Source organism: Centroberyx affinis, unplaced genomic scaffold, assembly GCF_046629955.1.
Source record: "Centroberyx affinis isolate AG114_WGS23_722 - 3 ecotype Tasmania unplaced genomic scaffold, CSIRO-AGI_Caff_v1 ptg000348l_1, whole genome shotgun sequence".
In the NCBI taxonomy this organism is placed as follows: domain Eukaryota; kingdom Metazoa; phylum Chordata; class Actinopteri; order Beryciformes; family Berycidae; genus Centroberyx; species Centroberyx affinis.
Window position 1 is genome coordinate 192007 of NW_027279020.1, and position 22424 is coordinate 214430.

The 22424-nt window shown below is 40.3% G+C and overlaps 2 protein-coding genes across 2 annotated transcripts in view; one reads left to right on the top strand and one right to left on the bottom strand.

The window, feature by feature from the left end:
• Nucleotides 1-1527: 1527 nt before the first annotated feature.
• mchr1b (melanin-concentrating hormone receptor 1b) lies at nt 1528-3150 on the bottom strand. The gene is made up of 2 exons (XM_071515422.1): nt 3096-3150; nt 1528-2561 (listed from the first exon to the last, which is right to left on the bottom strand). The coding sequence occupies exons 1-2, from the start codon at nt 3148-3150 to the stop codon at nt 1528-1530; spliced, it is 1089 nt and encodes a 362-aa protein (XP_071371523.1).
• A 3876-nt stretch (nt 3151-7026) lies between these two features.
• Nucleotides 7027-22424, top strand: part of grb2b (growth factor receptor-bound protein 2b) — a 42249-nt gene continuing 26851 nt past the window's right edge. The window contains exons 1-2 of the mRNA XM_071515396.1: nt 7027-7180; nt 9126-9382. Coding sequence (XP_071371497.1) covers nt 9305-9382 — 78 coding nt within the window. The 5' untranslated portion in view covers nt 7027-7180; nt 9126-9304. The remainder of the gene's footprint in view (nt 7181-9125; nt 9383-22424) is intronic.

Below are 22424 nucleotides of genomic sequence, written 5' to 3' on the forward strand. Positions count from 1 at the left end.
GCTTCTTATTAAGCGTAAACTGAATTTGACCCCTCAGTAATAAAACCAGGTCTTGTAGTTTTGAACATAGCAAAGCCTGCAATCCTCACTGTGGCTCCTGGAGTAGGATTAGCCACTTACAGCATACATTAGACAATGTACATGTCAAGGAAGAACTTTCCACAAAGGTTACAACTGTACAGGCAGCACCCCATCATAGACATTAATAGCATTAAAGATGCCCAATTAAATACTCCAAGTTTAACAAACAACAACAAATAATTACATCACAGCATCACAAGTGAAATGGCCCCATACTGTAGATACAATGTCAGTATGGGTAATACAGGTAGATGAGATTGCCTTGCATGTCTAGAAAGAAGATGACCAGTTATTCAGTGTAATATAAGCATGGAACATCATTTTCTGCAGTGAAAACTACAAAAACAATATTAAAAAAAGATGTAGTCATCATGGAAATCCCATTGCTTACTACATGCACAGCCTGCAGCTGTGTACTGTTGCTGCACTGGTGTTCCACCCCTGAACACACTGTCAGAATTTGCAAGGAATGATCTGACATACAGTTCTTTGAAAGACACAAGGAGCTACAATATGTCAAAATTACACTCTTTTTACAACATTTAAGAGATGATATGCTGCAGTGGCTGCTGCAGTATAAATGTTGGATAGATTCCAGACAGATCAGGATCAAAGGAAGACTTCTTCGAAGCTACCTCTGAAGATTTTAGCTGTGGATGTGCTATCCACTTCACAAGTAGTGCCATGGCTGTCAGGACTAATATCACATAAGTGGTCAAAGTGTCATGACATGTACAATAAATTCTGCAATCTGCATAAAGCGAGCAAGGTGAATTAAACTGCTGTGCATATTAACACAGAAGAATTTCTCTACTAACACAGAGTTATCTCCTCTGATTTTCCTTTGCAAGGTGGCAGTTTGGATTTTCTACTGGCTCTGCAGTGTTAAAATAGGGGGAAATTATTATCATCTGCTGGTAAGCACCTGTAACTATGAATATGAGGAATGACATAACATTTTAGCTTATTGTGAAAATTACTATCATATTATTGGCAATTTAAAATGTTAATGGGAAAATAAATTAAAACAAATGTATTCAGAAGATTCCAATGAATTAATCTAATTAGTCACCCACAGTAAAAGTACTTTCACTGGTTTGAGTAATGATGTCCTCTTCTGAATTGGCCAGTGCTATTTGTTGGCCTTTGCTGAATATGGTTTGACTTGGTTTTCTCATTTTCTATGCCTTGCTGACACAAAAAATTCAAGTACCGTGTAAAATACATACAAAATGATTGATGTCATTCAATGCCACATTATTTTTTAGATCACTATTGAGCACATACAGTTCAGTACAATCATGTGGAAATTCCTCCTTCATACTGTCTTCATGTTAACATGTTGCTTAAGCCAATCCCTAAGTGCAGTGGTAGCTGATGGCTCTTTCTTGGCAATGGTGGCTGTCAAAACTAAATGTATGGCTGCTCTACAGTTGGCTGCCCACCTCAGTGTACAGCCACAGTGACAGGCAGCATGTTTTGACGCAGTTCCCTGGATGACTGGGAGTGAGATGGATGAGAGCTGTCCGGTGCCATCCTCAGAGTCATACTGGCATCAGCCACAGCTGGGGCAACTCTGAACGCCCTGTGAGTTGGCCGAATGGCCACAATGAACTGCCTCTTAAAGGTTTCACTCAACACGATGTAGAGGAATGGGTTAATGCAGCTATTGGCATAGCCCATGCTGATAGCGATGTTGTAGGCGTACAGGAAAGCAAAAGTAGGCCGCTGTACCCCCAGGTGGGCCAGCTGCAGGATGTAGTAGGGGGCCCAGCAAATGAAGAATGCCAGGCATATGGCCACTGCCATGCGGATCACCTTGCGCGTACGCATCCTCAGGCTGCGCTGGGGCAGAGGAGCCACTGTGGCTGACATGTTTTGGAGAATCTTGAAAAAGACCACACAGATGACCACCAGAGGCAGGGCGAAGGCCAAGAAGAACTGGTATAGGGTGAACCAGTATGTATCTGTGGCGGGGTTGGGCAGCAGGAGCGCACAGCCGACTGAGCCGTCCTTAAGAGGCATGAGGCCTGCGTACATCCAGACCGGGGTAATGGAGACCAGAGAGAATACCCACACCAGTGCAACTGCTGCCCCAGCCATGAAGGGGGTCCGAATATGGTTGAACCGGATGGGATGGACGGTGGCCAGGTAGCGATCCAAGGTCATTACAGTAAGGATGTAAGTGCTGACAATCTGACTGTTGGAATCGAGCGCAGTGATGACAGTGCACATGGTGCCACCAAAGCACCAGGAGCCGTTGCCCACAAGCTGGTGGATGAGAAAGGGCATGCCGAGGAGGAAGAGGAGGTCCACAATGGACAGACTGAAAATAAAGATGTCTGGTACTGTTTGCTGGGCACGGAACTTGGTCTTCTTCACAATGGTGTAGATGACAATGCAGTTTCCAAAGATCCCAAAGAAGCAGATGACACCAAAGATGCTCGGCATGAGCACATTGTTGTAGGACTGGTCATTTTCTGGTGAAAAGATACAGACACAATGTTTGCTGTCAGTTATAGGCTATAACACACTCTTGTAACACATTTTCTATTGCCTGTAATTATTTCCATAGATATCCCAGCCTTTTAGTTTCCTTTGTAGCCTAAGGTGCTGCATTTGATGAAATCAAAATGAAACAAGCTTGCACTGACCACTGGTCGCATCTGACTGCTCGTCCAAGATAAAGGCGTTTTAATATCAGACAAGCGCTGCACACTAATATCTATTGGGAATGATAAATATTCGTCAACATTTTCTCAAAAATAGCGCAACCCCATCTCTAATTTGAAAGACTTTAATAACACAACAATGCATCAATTTTCAACTGTGGATAGTGACTATCATATCTGACCTAATCCTATGCAGTACATATTATTTGGACTGGATAACGCCAGGCTATTCGTAGTGACTTTTTTATAACAATGTTTTTATTATTGTGACATATGGCTCATTGCGCTCATTTAAAGTCAAGCTATACACAATTCAAGAAAGAGAAGAAACAAATAACTTACCTTCTACTGGACTCTCGGACGAACTGAGGGATGAGAAAGATGAATTCGAGTCCATCTCAAAGTTTGACATAAATCTTAGGGCTCTGGGCAGCGTTGCTCTAAAATAGTCTGCAGTCTTTGCAGACTATTATACATATTAAGTACCTTAAAATGTATGGATTTGACAGATATCCAAAAAGATATCGTCAATGTACATGAAGCCTACAACGTACAGAGACCATAGACCTCGTATTACTGCGTCCCCCTGACACACTCAGACACATACATGAAGCGCAGCGGTCTGAGGCGATACCAGAAACCGCACCACCTTACTAAAGCATGTGCGCACAAGACCCAATACGCACCGTGCGTAAAAGCCTCTTGATAAACTACATTTCTTTTCGGAGATCAATGTGTAACAGTCTTCTCTGGATTTTTTTTTTTCTTCATAATTTCATAAGAGAGAGAGAGAGAGAGAGAGAGAGAGAGAGAGAGAGAGAGAGAGAAAGAGAGAGAGAGAGAGAGAGAGAGAGAGAGAGAGAGGATATGTGGGTGATGGGCAATCTCTAAACTTTATAATGATTTGAAAGATGATAACAACCATGCACAATAATCGTTTGAAGACCAAAGGCCAAGGTAAAATTCTTCAAAATAGTCAGAAACAATTTTTTTTTTTATCAAAATTCAGGTCTTTTTTATCCACAGTTTATAGAAAGCCATTTTTTTTTTAAATTATACTTTTCTTCCAGCTTTTGTTTAAAATGATGTATTCTGGAGGAGGCACCGATTTCATGGAATCGCCTACCTGTAGACTCAGCCCAAGCCTTTCTCTAACTTTCATATAAATAGTGTGTCTTTTCGAGTTATAGTGACCTTATCTTACAGTAATTGTGGCCTATCTTCTATGAGCCTACTATAGGATTTATGTGGTAAAATAGTTGACCTATAGTAGGTGCATAATATATATATTTTTTTAAATGTTGTGACATTTGCCTCTATCCTTCTAAAATGTAGGCTGATTTAATTTGCAGTAAGATTAAATCCAACAATAACATGAGAAACATAGACACGGCCAGAAAGTTAGAAATATTGCTGATACTTGTGTGCAGCAGTCGATTTGTACAAAAATTTCAGGGGAGATGGTGGGGTCTTATGGGGACAAACAATTTGATAGTGGCGAAGATAGCATGGAGGGTGGGGGGCCAGCTGTTTCTGTTTATATTGTAACAGCACAAAGATAATTCTACACTCAAAAGACACGCATGTTACGGATGTTAGGTATCAGATACTCCTGTCATTGCCCTTCACCAAGGCACTGGCCTCAGAATTGGAGTTGGTCCCTGGGCACTGCATTGTGGCTGCCCACTGCTCCTAAGTAGTTAGGATGGGTCAAAGACAGAGGACAACTTAACGTAACTTAACGTTATTGCTATGCTATTACAGGATGTTTCACATCGATGAATCCTGTAATGTACTGCACATATCACTATACAGTTTTTAACCCATGAATGTTAAATGTATATAATTAAAGATTTTATAACGTAGCCTACCTCTGTATGTTTGAATGGAATTCTTTTATATACTTATTATAATTTGATGGAAGGTTTCCATCACACTGAGCACTAACGTCTGCAAACATAAAAAAAAAAGAAAAGAAAAGGCAGTAGTGAAGCCATGGGTGGTACAGTGTCCGGTCTGGATTTGGGGTTTGGTTGGTGTGGCTGCTCTTTGCTGTCTCCCTGACCCTGACTCCCTCAATCTCTTGTTACTATGATGCTGATAGAATGGACATTAACTTTAAAAGGTGATCGTACAAAATATCATCCATAATATTTATTATACAATGGCCTGGCTGAATACTGTATTCTGATTGGCTGGAGGGGTGATGGTCATTTCAGATAACCACATGGCTCTGACATAGCTCCTTATCACAAGGATGCCAGTTAGGAGATGGGCGTCACTTTTATGGTATCAACAACATCTTTAGACTGAGTCTGAGACTTTTTAACTCAAAGATAATATATGATAGGCTGCACCACTGCAAATTATTTAGCTAAAGCTAATATTTAGTTACAGTTACTCAAACAACAATAGATACCTACATATTCCTTCACTCGTCTTGCCCTGCTAGGTAGCAATAGTTACACTAGGCCATAGTAATTTCAGTTACAGCGATGGCTCATGTGAAAATGACAATATTTCCGTCTGTTTACTAGTTAAATTCACCTGAACATGTTGTTTTCTCACTCACATTGGGCTTAAAATAAGACAGAATGTCTAGGTGATTCTTTCTCGACAGTTTCACAACACAACCTGTCAGCTCCGAGGCTCAAATTGAACTGTCTGTACCTGTCATTTGAGTGTGTGTTGGTTTAATGTAACCTAGCTTCCCGGTTGGGTGGAGTTTTCCGTTTTTAAGCACTGTGATTGTCCCGAAGGTCCAAACACCGCCCAGCCGGCAAACTATGGTGTTAAAACGAAATGAACCAGTTGTTTAAACGCTCTGTTTATTTTTTCAGAACTGGAACGCGCGTTCCTTCGTCAAATTCACTCTCGGAACGCCGTTCTGATGCTTTTTTCCTCTGTGAAAAGATACGGGGCTAGTCAAAAAACATTCCTGCCCGGTCCACAGTTAGAGTGGCCCGATGTCCCGATGGCCAGTCCACCCCTGAATGCAGGTGCGTGTGAGCCCCGCCCTCGGATTTGCTGAAAACTCCAGATGCGCTATATTCTCTAAAATGATTAAATATCAGTAATAAATGGCTTAGGCTAAATGATATCTTAGTGCCACGAAGAGGGATGAAATGGGGGATGGCAGTTTTACAAAGGGGATGGTTTTTGACAATTGTTATTTCAAGGGGGATGGCATCCCCCGCATCCCCCCTCAAATCGACTACTGCTTGTGTGTGGCTGGTAGTTTTGATGCTAAGAATAAAATGCCCTACAAACTTCTGCGCTTCTCTGTTCCGTCTGAAATAAGTAATAGAGTAGTAATAGGCTAGATAGGCTTCATTAATAGATGGCCACTTATTGCACTTTTATATTTCACTTCACACCGCTGTAACAGCCGCTAAAAAAAAAATCTCTACAGTATTATTAAAATATTCTTACAGGGACTCAATATTGAGTTTACAGTGACCTAATCGTATTTTATGGTATTTGTTTTTATCTCATATAGGCTTGGTATCACTGTAGATCTCTCTATAATAGGCGATCCCTATACATTCCTAATATAATATTCCGATATGGATTTTTGCTATGATTTGCTGTGATAATTGTATAGTATCCTTCTAAAATGTATTTTAAGATTAGTATCACTGTTTCTCGTAAGGTTAAGCTTTTCCACCAGGTGTCGCCCTTTTCAAGGTATTCGCATGTCTCAGTTGCCAGAGATAAATGGTCAGAACTAAGAACAGATGTCCAAAACAGCAAACAAAAATAGACGAGCAAATAGCCCCCTTATTGGCAAAAACAAGTCTATCCCGGGCCCTGCTGTACAATTACCAGCTAGCACACTCACCGTTGACTACACTTATAATACACTTTTATGTCCATAAATCTACAACCTGTAGAAAATATGACCTTTGCTTAGTGTTTTTATCCCTCTAATTTTACACCTAACTGAAGAAGTTAATCCACATGTATGTAGGCTATGTATGTATGTACGTATGTATGTATGTAACTTATGTATGTATGTATGTACGTATGTATGTGTCTTTATGGCATGGCTGGTAGAAATGTCTTAGGGCACCTGTCAAAGAGATAAAGTTTACCTACATTATTTGGTGAGACAAGAAATATTATGCAAGCCAGTTGGTGACAGTCGACACCTCTGAATGTAGTGGGTTTACCAGACACTGCACAGACTGACAGGGAGGAGTTCCAGTCACAACAGCAGGCAGCCCCCCTCCCAGCGTTGTCGAAGGAAGCGGAAATAAACGTCGCTAACCTTATGCTAGTAGCTAGATTTAGGCTCCCAGTTCGGGGTGTAAGCGAAAACAGACGTTCATCGTTTTTTACCTCTCAAGAGAAAACAAGGAGTGGATAATAACGCTAAAACGTTTTACTTAACACAGAGGTGGTATCTAAACGGAATTTCTGGAGTGGTGAGTTTGCTTTACATGTTCCGCTTACACAAAAGTTGCGTACTGTTTCCTTTGACGACGCAAGCTAGCTAAGTTCGGTAGCTAGGCTAACTGTGCAGCCAAGCTAGCAACAGCCTGCGGTATGAAAAAAGGTGTTTTCGTCTTTTTCAGATTTGCTAGCGTGAAGCTAGCTAGTAGGCCTCTCATGCCAATAAACAGCTCAGTTGAAATGATACCCTCATATTGGGTGTTGACATCTTTCTTTTGCCTGCTGTCTTATTTGATTAGGTTAAGTTTGATTGCGATACTGCCTGGCAGTTACCGCTAACTGACCGTTAGCCAGAAAGCTAGCTCCAGCGTTCTAGAACACAGGCGCAGTCTGTTTGCTGGAATGGAATCGATCCAATCGAACTGGCGTAAAAACGGTGTAAACTCACCGAAACAGGAGCGGTTTATTGCCCAAATGGCATTTTGATAGTTGTGGGGATGTTTTTCCATTTCACGAGAAGTTTATAGATTCTAAAGGAAAAATACATTGCACTCTGCTTGCCCCTTTTGCACATCAGCTCCCCTTTGCATTAAGTTTTGCTTTTGCTGCTTCTATCACTGACATGTTCTGTTGTCCGTTTGTCTTGAGTAACGTTACTGTGGTCATGGCTTGATGTGGTTTTGTGTATATTGTGTTGTTTTAAACCCTGGATGAAACCGAAATCCTCCCTCGTGGGACATTAAATATATGTGATTGAACGAAATGTATTCAGGTGTTATGGTTTATAATGTCAACCACTTTACAAACAAGAATTTAGCTAGAAGAAATGCCCTGCATATTTGGTTTCATTCTGTTCTCTAAATTGATCCATTACGAAATACAAGTCCTCTGGACTGTTATGGGAAGAAATTGCATGGAAGCTAAACATTTGCAATCATGAACGGGCATCAATTTGTTCATTTTGTACAACATTTTGTTGTTCACTGGCCTGCGAATTCAAATCTAACGCTTTGCTAGAGCACTGTTGTTGGATTAGTTTGAAACCGTTAGAACTGAACGGCAGCATTTAATTAGCTAACGTAATGAGACAGCTTTATCCATTTAAATCAGTAAGGTAGGTTTAACCAATTTATCGCTGTGAGCTATGCTTGTTTAAGTAGACTACTAGCTTGCTTCTGGATGGGCTGGCTGTCAAATATGTTCCACTATCTGTGGGTAACTGAGTATTTTTGAACTCTGTACTTTTACCTACTCGGGCATAGTATACTCTCGCTATCTGAGTAAACATTCAACTGTATACCAGTCATTAATCCAACATTCATTTCCTTGGCCAATGGCAGTATTTTGACAAGGTGTTAGCCAGGCTTATTCATTGTAATTTGATTGGTATTATTGGTGACTGATCAGATTCAGATTTTTCCATATATTTTCAAGATATTATATATTTTCAGGCCAAAACAGCGAAGTTAATATATATTGTGGGTGGTGATTATTTGGGCCATCTTAATCTTAATGTTTTAATTAACTACTAGAGTACTTTTCAGAAATTTCTTACTTACTCTATACTGTAATCACTTCATAGAGAAGTATTTTCACTTCGTTGAGTACAATTTTGCCTAAGTATCAGCATTTCTGCTTGAGTAGCACACTTAAGTTGTCTTCCCACAGTTTGTTCCAATTTATCCTCTAACTTGTTTGCATTTACTACTTGCCAACTGTCACTGACTGCCAAAAAAGCTGGAGTACAGCAGATACAACACACACTCTGACTAAGTTTTCTTTGTGATTTGGTGTGTGTGTTGTTCTTATGGGCATCTCGGGGTAGAGTCTGCACTGAACAAGGACCACACTGAAAACCAGTGATCCTCCCCTGTGCAATTACTCTACACTTAGCCTAGATCATTAAACAGATGCTTATCTGGGTAATTTGTACTGTTTTTGTTTGTCCTGATTGAGTATCTTTGCTCTTGTTTGCAGGTACCTTACTGTGACCTTTATGTGAGGTCTAAGCCCTAAAGGAACGGGTCATAGACGGGAGGAGAGACTCGGAGAAAAGCAGCTGACCACAGAATCCTGGATCTGTGTTTTTATTTTTTGAGTCAGTCCCTGAAACACACAATTAAAGCCAAACAGGTTCTCAGCAAGCTACGAGAACCATGGAGGCCATTGCCAAATACGATTTCAAAGCCACTGCTGATGATGAGCTTAGTTTCAAACGTGGGGAAGTCCTTAAGGTAAATGACATTTATATCTGATTATTTGATGTTATGGCATGTGTTCATTACTCATAATTGTCAAATGCGTGAGAAGTTTTACTTGCTGTGGGTTTACTGTCCCTCCAATTACTCATACGTCTCATGGATCAATGTGTTATATGAAAATGGCAGCAACAGTAAATAACTAGTTTCAGGCAGTAATGCTCTTATGATCTATATGATTAAAGAGAATTCAACCCCAAATAAAGTTGGAGTTAAAAGCTCAAATCTCACATCAAGAATATTTTCCTTGTGAGTGGAACCAGCGTAGGACTCGGTGCAGGCAGGGTCAAAGCAGTCTTACTCTGTTTTTTGGTTCCCAAAACCCACCCTCTGTGAAAACTACTACAATGTTCTCTCATGGTCAAGTACTATTTTCTGACTCAACAAACAAGTGACCAGAATGTTTTCTTATTTTATTTAGAGATGATTTGTTGTAATGATAGAATAAAAACTCTATTAATTGAAATAAAATTGCAGGTAGTGTCAGCTATTACCTTAGGATACTGGAGGCTGTCATCTGCTACAAAAACCCATTGATAATATCTTCAAATAGAGTTCAAAGATTTTGTCACCCCACACATTTAGCAAAAAACAGAACCTTGCCAAAAACACGATTTTTGTCAAGTCCTTATGCAATGTTTCTTTCTGATCTCCATCTCTCAAGTGACTCTTTTGATGCATTGTATGGTAGTTTGAGCAGGTTTCTTTTCATAGATAATGGCAATTAAATGGTAAGGACAACAGATGTTAGTTCATAGTAGGTGTTACATACATACAAATTATTCTTAATCTACACAAGCGGAGATCACTATTAGTTTCTATTGAAAGAATTGTTCCAGTTGATGTGTATATACTCACTACAAATGCTCACTGAAAGAACATAGTAATTACATTGGCAGCAGTACAACAAAATTTGATGTAGGTCTGCTTAGCTGCTGTGGTGCATGTAGAGTTGTATGACAATATGCTGTTCTACATGAGCAATGCTCATGCTATAATGCAAAAGATGGAATGATGAAAGGCAAAAGATGGAAGATTTTTTCTCCATTATGAACTGTTAAGTGCTCTCCTGAAACCGCAGGCTTCTGTGGGTCCTCAAGCATGAGCAGCTTATTCAAACCCTCAACCTTTCTTGTTGCCTGAAAAGAGTTCATGTCATTCTCAGACCTTGATGTGATGGCAAGATATTAGAAAGGACATACAGCAATTTTCCTACACAAGTGTTCTCTTTGGGATTTAAATGCAATCATCATAATCCCTCTGTTTAATGTCAGAGTGAGTCTGGGAGGGGAGGGCGCAGGGGCGGTGATGCAGAAAAATGGAGATAAACCATTATATTTTCTCACTATTTCTCAGAAATGTTTGTAGCTGGATACTCTGAACCCTAAAAAAACATCCTTTGATAATGGTTGACGTTATGGATTGACGCTTTTTTCCTTGGCTTTTAAGCCAGTCCTCATTTTACTGAAAAGGTCCGCCTGCAGCTAAGATGGTTCCCAGAAAGAATGCTCTTAGCTATGGGCTGACTACAATGTGAATAGCCCTTTTGTAAAGGACACATATGTGAAGGACCACTCAATTTTGAACATTGCGTATTTCCAGTGTAACCTGTCGGCCTGTTTTGATCATAACAGTAAATTGTTTTCATGGGCAACAGCTACATTGCCTTGACACGCAGGCAGATGGAGCAGTGTTATGGTGCAAGCAGCCCCAGTTTGTGTGTCAACCTCATTGCATTTTTGTTGTCTCCTCATCCTAGGTCCAATTTAGAAAATGAATTATCTCACCACTACTATTATTCCTACCACTAATTTTGGTAAAAGTATACAAGAGGAAGGGCAAACTCCGTAGCACAACTGTAGCTACTAGAAAGGGATCTGTAGCTAGTAGTAAGGGACCATCCTCTCCATAGTTTCAGTATCCTCCTCCCATTGTAGATTCTCAACCTCAAGGGCCGTGTGGTTCTCAGCCTACGTGAAACGACACTGCCCTCGTCCAACACCCTAGCAAGCAGCACTGGCAGAGCTTTGCATATATATTAATCAGGGCGCAAGAGCAAGGCAAGTAGCTTCATGGCAGTGCTTTAGGCCTGCAGCCAAGTGATACACTTGAAAATCAAAAATTCCTGCAGGAGTTGCGTAAGCCTTAGGCTGGACCACCACATGCTGCCTGCCAAGGCCTCCCCACCATCAGCAGGATGGGGATCAGAGAGGGGGAGTGAGGGTGAAATCAATGGAATGTAAGCCTGAGCCAATAGTCAAAATGAATTCTGATTGCATGGGTGTCTAGAAATTATGTACATGAGAAAGCCTCCCCCTTATGAGAAGCATCAATTCATCCCCCTCATTTAAGTGCTAACTTTTTAAGTAGGTCATTGCCTACAGACAGTGCTACTTGTTTTATCTGTTGAAGAAATGTGCAAATATTCTGTGTGGTAGAATTAGGAGACCCACTCATTTGTTTACCCTCTACCCTAATTGTGTGGTAGCCAAATCTGGATGAGCAATTCAGAATATACTGTGTGTGTGTATATATATATATATATTTAATTTATATATATATATACATATATACTGTATATTGTATTCAAAATTATTAAAATGAGCTGTCAGCAGCCCTGGATGAGTTGACTTGTGCTTGTTGGATTATCTGGCAGTGGATGAGCACAGTTTGCACGTTTTTTTCTCAGAATAAGTGGTTTGGCATGGAGTTTTGAGAAGAGTCCTTATCTCACTAGGGGGGCTTTGCGGGAGAGAGTGTCAGCTCAGGAAACAGGGGGCTAAATATGAGTTCTTATTAAATTTGCATATCAGAAGAGATAAACTAGTTTCCCCCTAATTTGCACAGCCAGCTGTCTGGTTGGGAAATCTCTTACTTTCACTTTTTACCAGATGGCAGAGTTTCAACCTCAGAGAGATGTTAATGGGGAAATACCACATCATTTTAGTTTTTAAAAAAAATTGGTTTCATTGTCCAGTGACAGTTCTGCTTTTATTAGTGTATAGTCGTGCCTAGTGTTTTGTTTTTTTTAATTAATGACATCTTTTTTTTTTTTAAGATTTATTTTTGGCATTTTATGCTTTATTGACAGAGAGATAGTGTGAGAGAGACAGGAATTCTGAGAAAATATCTCATAATTCTGAGATAATGATCTTGATAAATCCCGGTAGAGATACATGCACACTGCTGGATTATGAGTGTCTTAAGGGCATTTTAAGAACGTGAATGATTTTAGCTGTGACAGTTGTCTGACTGTGTCTTGAGTCACCATGTAGCCAGCTTGAATGCATTTCAGATGCACAGCCTTATATCCGTGAATCATGCCATATTGGCTCAAATGATCCTTGAGAAATAATGGAATGTTAATGCCTTTGTTCCACCAGCCAGAACTAGAAGACTTCCGGTCCAATATTTGTTTTTCAGAATAAAAACATAATTTCAACAAATCCACAGCACTCAAATAGTGACTAAAAACTTTATTTTGCACAAACAATGCATCTATACGTAGGCACAATGTTTTTCTGTGATTATAATTGTTCTAATCATTTTGTTGAAAGTCCCCCTCTGCATCTGAATATTTAATTTTTAAATAAATAAATACATTTTTGGACTACATAACCAACACAGATTAAACCTTACACAGGGCACCTTTCATTGCTACTGCACAAAATACATCAAAACACTGTTACAGAGCTGCTCTTGTACTGAGATCGTTTATCAGAATTATGCGAAAATATGTTATTAATTTAAAGAAAAAAGGGCTGAATTTTTTCCTGTGATAATTCTATAAAATATTTGTTTTCTAAAGCCTTACTTATTTTGGCTATATGTTATTATCCTAAATTGAACTTGTCATTACCCCATATATTTGGCTCTCAATTATTTTTTTTCCTTCTTTTTTGCAGAATTCTGTTAAGACATTTTCCACCTTCTTTACTCATATTCTGTCAAAACAAGCCACCACGGTAACCCCTTAAATGCATTTTCAACAATGAAGTGGTTAATCTGAATACAATAACAATGTTTTAATAATAATTGATGTCACACAAGCCATATTCATGATATAAATATGGTCCACTTTCATTTGTTTGGATTAGGACTATCGCCAGCACCAGGCACTTAGTCATATGCCTACAGCCTCATTTTACATCACGTAATATATTAAGAGCTGGTTGATGCTTCACATGGAAAATGACTGGATGCATTGGAGTTGCACGCTACCTGAAATTCGAAACCGTACGTACGGCGTCACAGCACCTCTGTCCAGGGTTGACTAATCAAAGCGGTGCCGGAATTATTGGCTGATTATGGTCAGGTTCTTTTTTCTTGTTGAGGGGTGCGGTTTAGGGGCCCCTCTTTCTCTTACAGGCCTAGTTTTAGAATGGACACAAATCACCATCATCGGTCATTTTGGCAACACTTATGCCAGTGGGGAACACAAGTGCACTTCCTCAAGAGCTACCAAAAATGTTAAAGCATTATGGGTTATTTCTGGGCAGAGACAGAATCTTAAATGGGGAAGGAAAGCTTGTGTGATGGTTGCCTCCTCTGGCGTTGTCCACATTTCAGCTGAATCATTTGTTGGCTGCTTTGTCCACAGGAGCAGTTAACTTTTTGAGTCAGAATAAATTGGTATGACGTTCGCCACAGTCGCAAATACCATTCCCCGCTCCTTTTCTTTAGCCTTCTTTATTCTCTGTTTTCCTCTTTTCTGTTTCTCCACTCAGTGCTCATAGAGCAGTCTCATGTCTGAACGTTGCCCCCCAGGTAACCTATGAGAGACAGGATGGAACAGGCTCCTCTCATTCTCCCTGACTCACTCATTTGCTCAGACATATTCACACATAGGTGGACCCCACACTTAAAACTAGGGCAGCAACTAACGATCATTTTGGTAATTGATTAATCGAGCAACAGTTTTTTTTAAATTAATCGATAAATCTAACAATTATTTTCTTAGTTCCATCTGTCATAACAAAAAGAAAAATGAATCTAGCAGTTCACAATTCAAAGCTTCATTGAGTTGTCATGTCTTTGAGGAGCAGCTGGAGGATGCCGCTAAAGGAGGAGAAAGTTATTCATACACCTTGGTTTGTTACTAGAAAGAAAATGTACTACAGTCTTATTCCTTAGTTTTATGTATTTGAGTGTTTTACCTTAATTCAAAAGCCCCTCTACATGTAGAGTATTTATCTCAAATTAATTTTGATAGCATAGCATAATGACTGTAGAAAAATGAGACCATCACAGTGTAAATTGGTTAATTATATGTGTTGCTCTCTCTGTGTTTGTTGTATTTGTCCCCGGATAAAATTTGATGCAAAATATGTGCACGATTGACTTATAGCACAAAGATGGAGCCTCAACCAAAACAGAAAGAGGGCTAATTTTGAATTGCTTTACTTGTTCATATGGAAACAAATACACAGACAAGTACAGATGCTGTCCAATCCCACAGCACCTAGCTAGCTGTGCAGCATCAAGTGTTGCTGTAGTTGAGGTTACTGCAGGTCTTTATGCAGATGTAGGCCTAGTTATCTAGATGTGAGTGGGCCTTTATCCTAGTTTTAGTTTGCATGCTATACCCCAGCAGCCGGAGTAGTAAAAAGCCTTCCTGAGATGGAGTAGTGTTGTCTGCCCTTGCTTCCATCACCAGTGTTGTCTGTCTGCTGATACCAATACTAAACAGCTCTGCTCTTCAGACAAGAGGTTCCTCTCACGAGAGGCCAGGCCTGTGTTAAGGCTTTGTTCATTCAAAGCAACCTTAAGCATCTCAACAGAAGCAGCAACACTGAGAGATGGTGGCTCCTTTGCTACCCCTAACCACGCAGTCTGTCATACAGGAGCATCTGTTGTTAGGTTCCCTTTTGTTTGTCAAACAATGTGCTGCCTATGTGCGATGGACTGTATGAAGGCACAATGCAGGTTTGTGGGTGAGGGCTGCAGCCACTGTGAAATGTCTGTGCTCCATCTGAACAAGAACTGGTGGCAGTCTTTTCTCACCAAAGCCGATAGTCAAGGATGTGTACTGTGAAGGCACATGTTGGCGATTTAGCTGGTTCAGTTTCATGATGATGTGGAAGATGATGGTGGTGATGATCACTAATCTCCATATGTCCAGATATCTGTTATTAAAAAGGGGATTTAAGGTTTCAGAGCAGCAAAATCAGGCTTTTTAGGTTTTATACACACTTAGGCCAAGTTCACCTTAAAATATTAGGCACATGGCCAAAGCTGATGACAGAAAAGACCTTTTGCATAAGCACTTATCTGAAGCTCTGCCATTGAAGGGATGAAAGGGTTGGTTTGGGACATGATAGCCTGGCATGTAGACCCATTTAATCATTGTGAAATGTGTATATGTCAGCTTTTGTTGAGTGTCACTATACCCATGATGATTGACCGTGAATAGGAAATGTTCTGTTAATCCAGAAATTAGTATTTTATCTTTTGAGATGATGTAATCTCTGTTCAAGATCTGCTCTTTCTCCAATATTGATTTCTCTTATCAGAAGCTAGGTTTAACATCAAACAGATATAAACGTCAAGTTCTTGACTTTTGTCCAGTGACCCCAAGGTAATGATCCGTTTCTTATCTTATAATTGCCAGTACTCAAAGTTTACTACTTTGAGTACTGGCAATTGTAGGTTCCATCAAAGTTTACTACTTTGAGTCATTATCAGCAGTCAAAAAGCACTATGGTGCATCCCCACTCTATTCCCTCTGCTGGAACGGTGAGAGCAGGTGATGTGTGTAAATCTGACAGCAGTCATTTTGGATTATAGTTGGCTTACTGATCTCTCACTAGATTGCCAGTCTTGAATAATTAAGGAGTTCTTTCATTCTACTGGACCTGGTGTGAGTAGCTGTCCCTGATTCACACATGACTTTTTTTTGTAAAGGCAATTATTGCCCTGCTAGAGGGCATTTGTGGTTGTTATTGTCTCTGCCTAAAATTGATTTACAGATACTCTGCATCGTACAACATTAAGCTAGCAGTGTTAGTGGTTGTGTGTATGTGAAACATCTTGCAATATGTGTACAAGAAATCTGTTAACCTATATCTGTCAACCTTGGCTAACCACAATCTATTACAGACCATTATACTTTGACCTTACCCCATTGTCTGATCTCACCTGTGTAACTAGAGTATAGTCCTACAAATGCTTTCACATTATTTTGATCATTTGGGACGCAGTCAGTGTGTTCCATAACTCCCGGCCAGTAAGCTAGCGCTCTACCTCTTCTCTGTGACTCACACAGCTGATTGACCAGACCAGGCTCCTCTCTAATTTGCGTCCCTGACTCATACACCAACATTTAGCCCTCTCATTTGCCAGTTCATATGTAGTGAAGCAGATGGTCACATTTTGACAGAGGCTCAAACCCTTCACCAAGTCTTTTTCCCTGTGAAAGACTTAACTTGTTTTAAGCAACAGTGCGTTTGCCCCCAAGGCATGGCAATGTCCTTTGATGTCCTTACAAACAAAATGATTGCTGTTATATTTGGGTGCGTGTGCTTCTGTACGACACATTGCCTTTGCTGCTTATCAGTAAATGGCACACAGAGCTGTTGCGACTACCTTCCTGTTTTTATCTTAACAGACAGTTCAAGTTGTTTAACAGTTCTAACTTCTCTGTTAATCTGATAACACGCAGCAGCCTTCGTTACTCCTCAGTCTTCATTTAGGGATTTAGAATAAAAAGCTGGACAGTGTTTAGGCTTTGGTTTATATGTAGATATCTTATAGTGCAAATGTACAGTGTGTGGGCCTGTAATGAAAAAAAAATGTGTATAATGCAGACAAGCTTAGTTTCACAATGTGTCATGTGATTTCCCATCATGTGTAGACGAAAAAAGGGGAAGGTGCCATTATTGGTTAGATAGTGTTTCTAAAAATTGTTTGTTGGATCCATTATGCTAGTCTTAAGCACACATGTATGATGTTGTTTGTTGTTGTTTTTAATGCCTGCTTTAATAAAGGGCCAAGTCTCAATTTTGAGTAACATCAGAAGTTGATACTGTTAAGCAGTGAGGCTTGCTTACATTGCCACTTGATGCATTTTTACTGAGTTTGTTACTTGTTTACTGAGTGTGCTCCTGAGATGCACCAGTGAGGGTAAAAAAAGCTCTTTGACGTCCCATTCTTGAATTGGGTTATATTTACATCCGTTTTGACGATCATGACTGCAGCCAAATCACTGCATTTTCTTTTTAAAATTAGCATGGTGAACATGTCATTACTATAACAAGTTTAAAATGTGTGAGAACCTTGGTTACATGGCCCGTCATCAGTGCATTTGGACAGAGCAGTGCAACACAACAAATGAGCTTTATTTGCCCTAGATGTTTATAATCAGGTACCCAGTGTCAAAGGGCAGGCCATCTGTGGTAGCTGTTTCATCATTACAGTGGCCTCAAGCTCAAGCAGAAACCCATGTCATATGAGCCATAAAGCCAGTTGCATCCATACATCCATTTTACAGGCGCACATTGTTTTTGTGAAATTGAAATGCTGTCGATTCACAGTAATTTGTTTACATAATTATGTTTTGTTAATGGCTACTGTACATTCACTTATCCATCACCTAAAACACTTAATTTCTTGGATGATTAGGGAGATATGTCTTTATTCATGTGTCAAGTGTTCCACTGGGCTCACATATATCAATGTGTCTCTTTTCTGTCATAAATAAAATAAAAAGTATTTCTAAGTAGGGCTGGACAATAATTAAATTTGATTGTTTATTGTCTCTTTCAACAGAATCATATTGTGTTGACAGGGAGAAGCAAGTACTACTTAAAATTACAACAAATTAGGGAATATTATCATTTGAGTCCTATCATACTTTATATTGCTGTGCATTTCAGTGTGACAAAAATAAATTTGATGATAAATAATACATTTTTTGTCAGCAGATATATCTCTATCAATATCTCAGTATCAAAATAATTTCTGGCTATTATTGTGGAATTGTGTCCATATTGCCTAGCGCTATTTCTAAGCGGTGACAGGCCCTCTTATGAACCATGTTGTTGTTGGATCAGTGCTGTAGGGAAATCAACTGTTTTCTTTCTGATTGCTGCAAGTTATCAGTCCATCCTCATGGTTTAGTGAACCAGCCATGCTATGCTAGCTAAGTCAAGTCTCATTTTGCTCCAGTTTCTGTGTCATAAAGCAGCTCTAGAGGCAAAGGAGCAGGCATGCCACGGCCACAACAGAGTCTGGCCATTGCCCTGAGCACTATGCGCTTGCTCTCATTTCCTCCTTAAATAAATAAAGATTAACAGCCCTGCTGGCTGGCAGATTTAGCTCCCGTCAACAGATCTTTGAACCCGGCCTGTCTAGCATGATCTAAGATCCGCCTCTCCACTTCACTCCTTCTGCAAACCACTGGCTCCAAACTGGGAAGTATTTGTTGCGCAAACTCCATTGCAGTCATTGTGCATTCTGTGGGGCAGAATCAATATTAAAATGCATTTATGGGTAGAACAGTATGCCCTAAATGATGGCTAGGCCTAATTACGTTGTCCTTGTGTACTTGGGCTAATCTCGTAGTTCTAGTAGTACTGCCTCCCATTTCACAGAACCTTTGCTAAACTGTTGTGTTAAATCTCTTCCTCCTGGTTCAGCCTCAGAGTGCTGGAGGAGATGTTCACACAGACACCAGTGTGTCCTTGTGTCTGTGTGTGTGTCTGTGTGTGTGTGTGTGTGTGTGTGTGCGCGCATGTGTGCTTATGCGCATGCCACAGCTTAGCTGCTTTCACATCCTGTTTGGTGTGTCTTCCACCCCCAGCAGCTTCCTGTCTCTACATAGTAAAGTCCCTCCATTCTGCACTCCCCATCTACAACACTGCAGCACTGAATTTACATAGGGGAGCATGACATTTGGCAAACCTTTCCCTCTGACATAGAGACGCATGGTTAAGTTAGAATAGAACAGAATTGAATGGTCACACGTAATTACAGTAGAATTATCAGCTGTCAGCGAGAGCTCAAGATCTCTCCAGTCACCCTGCCTCAGTCTGTTTCTCTCTTTCTCTCACCCTATTTTTGTTCCTATTTAGGTGCTGTTTTATTGCCTGTCTTTTCAACTGTCTTTTCTGTCTGTAACCTGATCTAGGCCTTTTATCCCCAGAGGAGGATGAAGCTTTTAGCCAGTTACTCCAACACTTTCTCTTAAGCCCCCCTCCACCTCCCCGATTAATCGCTCCCTTATCGCCTATTAGTGCTCCATCCCCTTGCGCAGGTATTGATTGTACCTCCCTGTCCGATTTACCACCGAGGGGAAGCAGAGCGGTATCAGCACTGCCTCTGCTGCCCTCACATGCCTGATTGGCTCTTGTTCTCCCAAATCTTCTTAGGAAGACTGATGAATGCCTCAGGCATCTTTACTGCTGCCGAGGTCTTCTCTCCCAACTCCAGATCCAGATCCCACTGTTTCATTTTTCCTGTCCTTTTGCAGAGTTCCATATACTTTTTGAGTTGACGTCAGCAGCAATTTTCTGTTGATTTCTGGGCCGTCTGTGTAAAACAGCAGTGTAATGAGTACATGGAGCTGAGAAGGGTCATTAAAGTCCCACTATGTTGCTCATTGTGCAGTTTTTGATATGGCTGAAACTTTCCCCCAGTTATGCAGCCAGAGGCAGCCTGGTAGACGTCTCTTTGTGTGTGTGTTCAGTTCACATTTGCACAGGAGATGACTAGTAGACTATTTTCTAATTAAATGCTGAATCTCCAGAGAGGAAGCTTAGATAAGTCAATTTCTCTGACTCAGTTTTTCTCTCTTCTTTCCTGTGTCTGATTAAAACCAATGTGACCCTGTTAAGTAACAAAGGACTTTTCCAGAAATTTGCTGTGCAATATCTAGCCATATGAAGAAGGGCTTGGGATGCAGCAATTAACTGGTGGATTGTTTGTGTAAGGGATAGCATCCCAGCCTTGTATTCACCAGAAAAGCACCTCAAATCAGTAATGTGGGAGCATATTGTATACCTCAAAAATGACCAGAGGGTTGTTGAAGAAGACTAATATACAATTTGCAAAACATGCTGATGAAAAATAGTTGCTGGGTCAAATATGTCCAACTTGGCACAGCATCTTCAACATCACCATCCATTCTTGCATACTCATGTCAAGAAAGGGGGAAAAAACAAAGTCAAAGCATGATTAGCTTGGTGACAAGTTATGAAACGTTAAGCTGGTAGGGGCTTAAATCTAAAAGTGTCACGTAGAATGAAGTAGCTCTGAGATAAGAGTTGGGCTTTCAATGTAATGTAATCCAACGCTGACAAAGCAAGAATGAGAGTACTGCAGCGTCCATCAGTTACTTTGCATTTTAAAAAACTTACTAAAACAGCATGTAACCTCAAAACAAAGTTAAAGTATTCCGTGTCTCCTCATCAAGCCGTCTTCCAGCCATAGCAGGGCTGTCTGTGTGAGTCGTGAAAACTCATTCAGTGATCATTTACTTCCTGTTTGCTCATCTGTATTAGGAAATATAGGCTAAGTGTAAAAGACTAACCTATTAAACTAAATCTAATCCATTATTTTTGTTTACAAAAGGCAGGTACTGTATTATTACTTTGTCTTCTGTAATTTCTTTGTAGAACCAAAACAAATGTTTAGGGCTGCAACTAACGATTATTTTCATTGTCGATTAATCGATTAGTTGTTTGGTCTATAAAATGTCAGAAAATGGTGAAAAATGTCAATCGGTGTTTCCCAAAGCCCAAGATGACGTCCTCAAATGTCTTGTTTTGTCCACAACCCAAAGATATTCAGTTTACTGTCATAGAGGAGTAAAGAAACCAGAAAATATTCACATTTAAGAAGCTGGAATCAGAGATTTTTGACTTATTTTTCTTAAAAAATTACTCAAACTGATTAATCGATTATCAAAATAGTTGCCGATTAATTTAATAGTTGACAACTAATCGATTAATCGTTGCAGCTCTACAAATGTTGTGGGGAAAAAAACAGCCTTTTATTATAAAATGCTGATTTGATTTTCCCCAATCATACTGTTGTAAAAATAGATAACCGCTTAATGATCATAAAACCATGATTTCTTTCCTATAATTGTACCATCAAATTCTCACATCGTTGCATCCCGAGGGTCCACTACGTGTGTTATATTTCCTCCGTTCTGTTGTGAGGACTTTAAACACTTTGGCTTTCCCTTTACAGCCCTTGTAGTGTGTTGTGTACCATGTATGTTTAAATGGCTAGTCAAGCAATTGCCAATAAGACAAGAGGTGGAAGCGTGTGGTCTTATGATGTCCCTTAGCAGGAGGAGTGACACTACTACCAACGTGCCGCTGTCACCGGTGTCCAAGGAAGGACATGTGGAAACTGCAAATATTGCCTTAGCTTGGTAATGGAGCAAAGTGTGTTTGCATGTGAGCCTTTTCTGCCTTTCTCCTTTTTAGTATTTGTGCTGTTGTGTGTGTCTGTGTATCTTTGAGGCATCTGCTCCAAGTCAGATTGTCAACAGGCGGCGGCAGGCCGGGCGGCCTGACACCGATTTGTCCCGGCAACCACCCACTCTGGCCAAAGAGCCGCTCAACAGGGCAAGGCTTCATGTGTCAACACACAGGCCTGCTGCTGATGCTGTAGCCGAAACGACCCTCTTAGACTGACACTCTCTCCCTCTCCCCCTCCCCCTCTCTCCCTCTCTCACGCTCTCTCTGCCTCTCTCTGTTTCTGGCCTTGCTTGCTTACAGCTTGTAATGCTCTCTGCTCAGGGTCAGCGTAGACCTTATGCAAGGCGTAGGAGCAGCGTGGGTGGTTCCCATAGTTGAACATTACTGCACTTGACAAGTGCATAAGATTGTATGGTGGTTCTGTGTGTCCCTGGTAAAGGAAAGATAGCAGGGACATGATTTTTTTTGATTGATTGATTGATTTTTGATTTTCCCTGAATAATCACCTTAGTTTTTTTTTTAAATCTACAACTCCAGTTCATTTCTAATGGGAGATAACGGTTTTCTTGCCTGGTTTTGATAGCATTCTT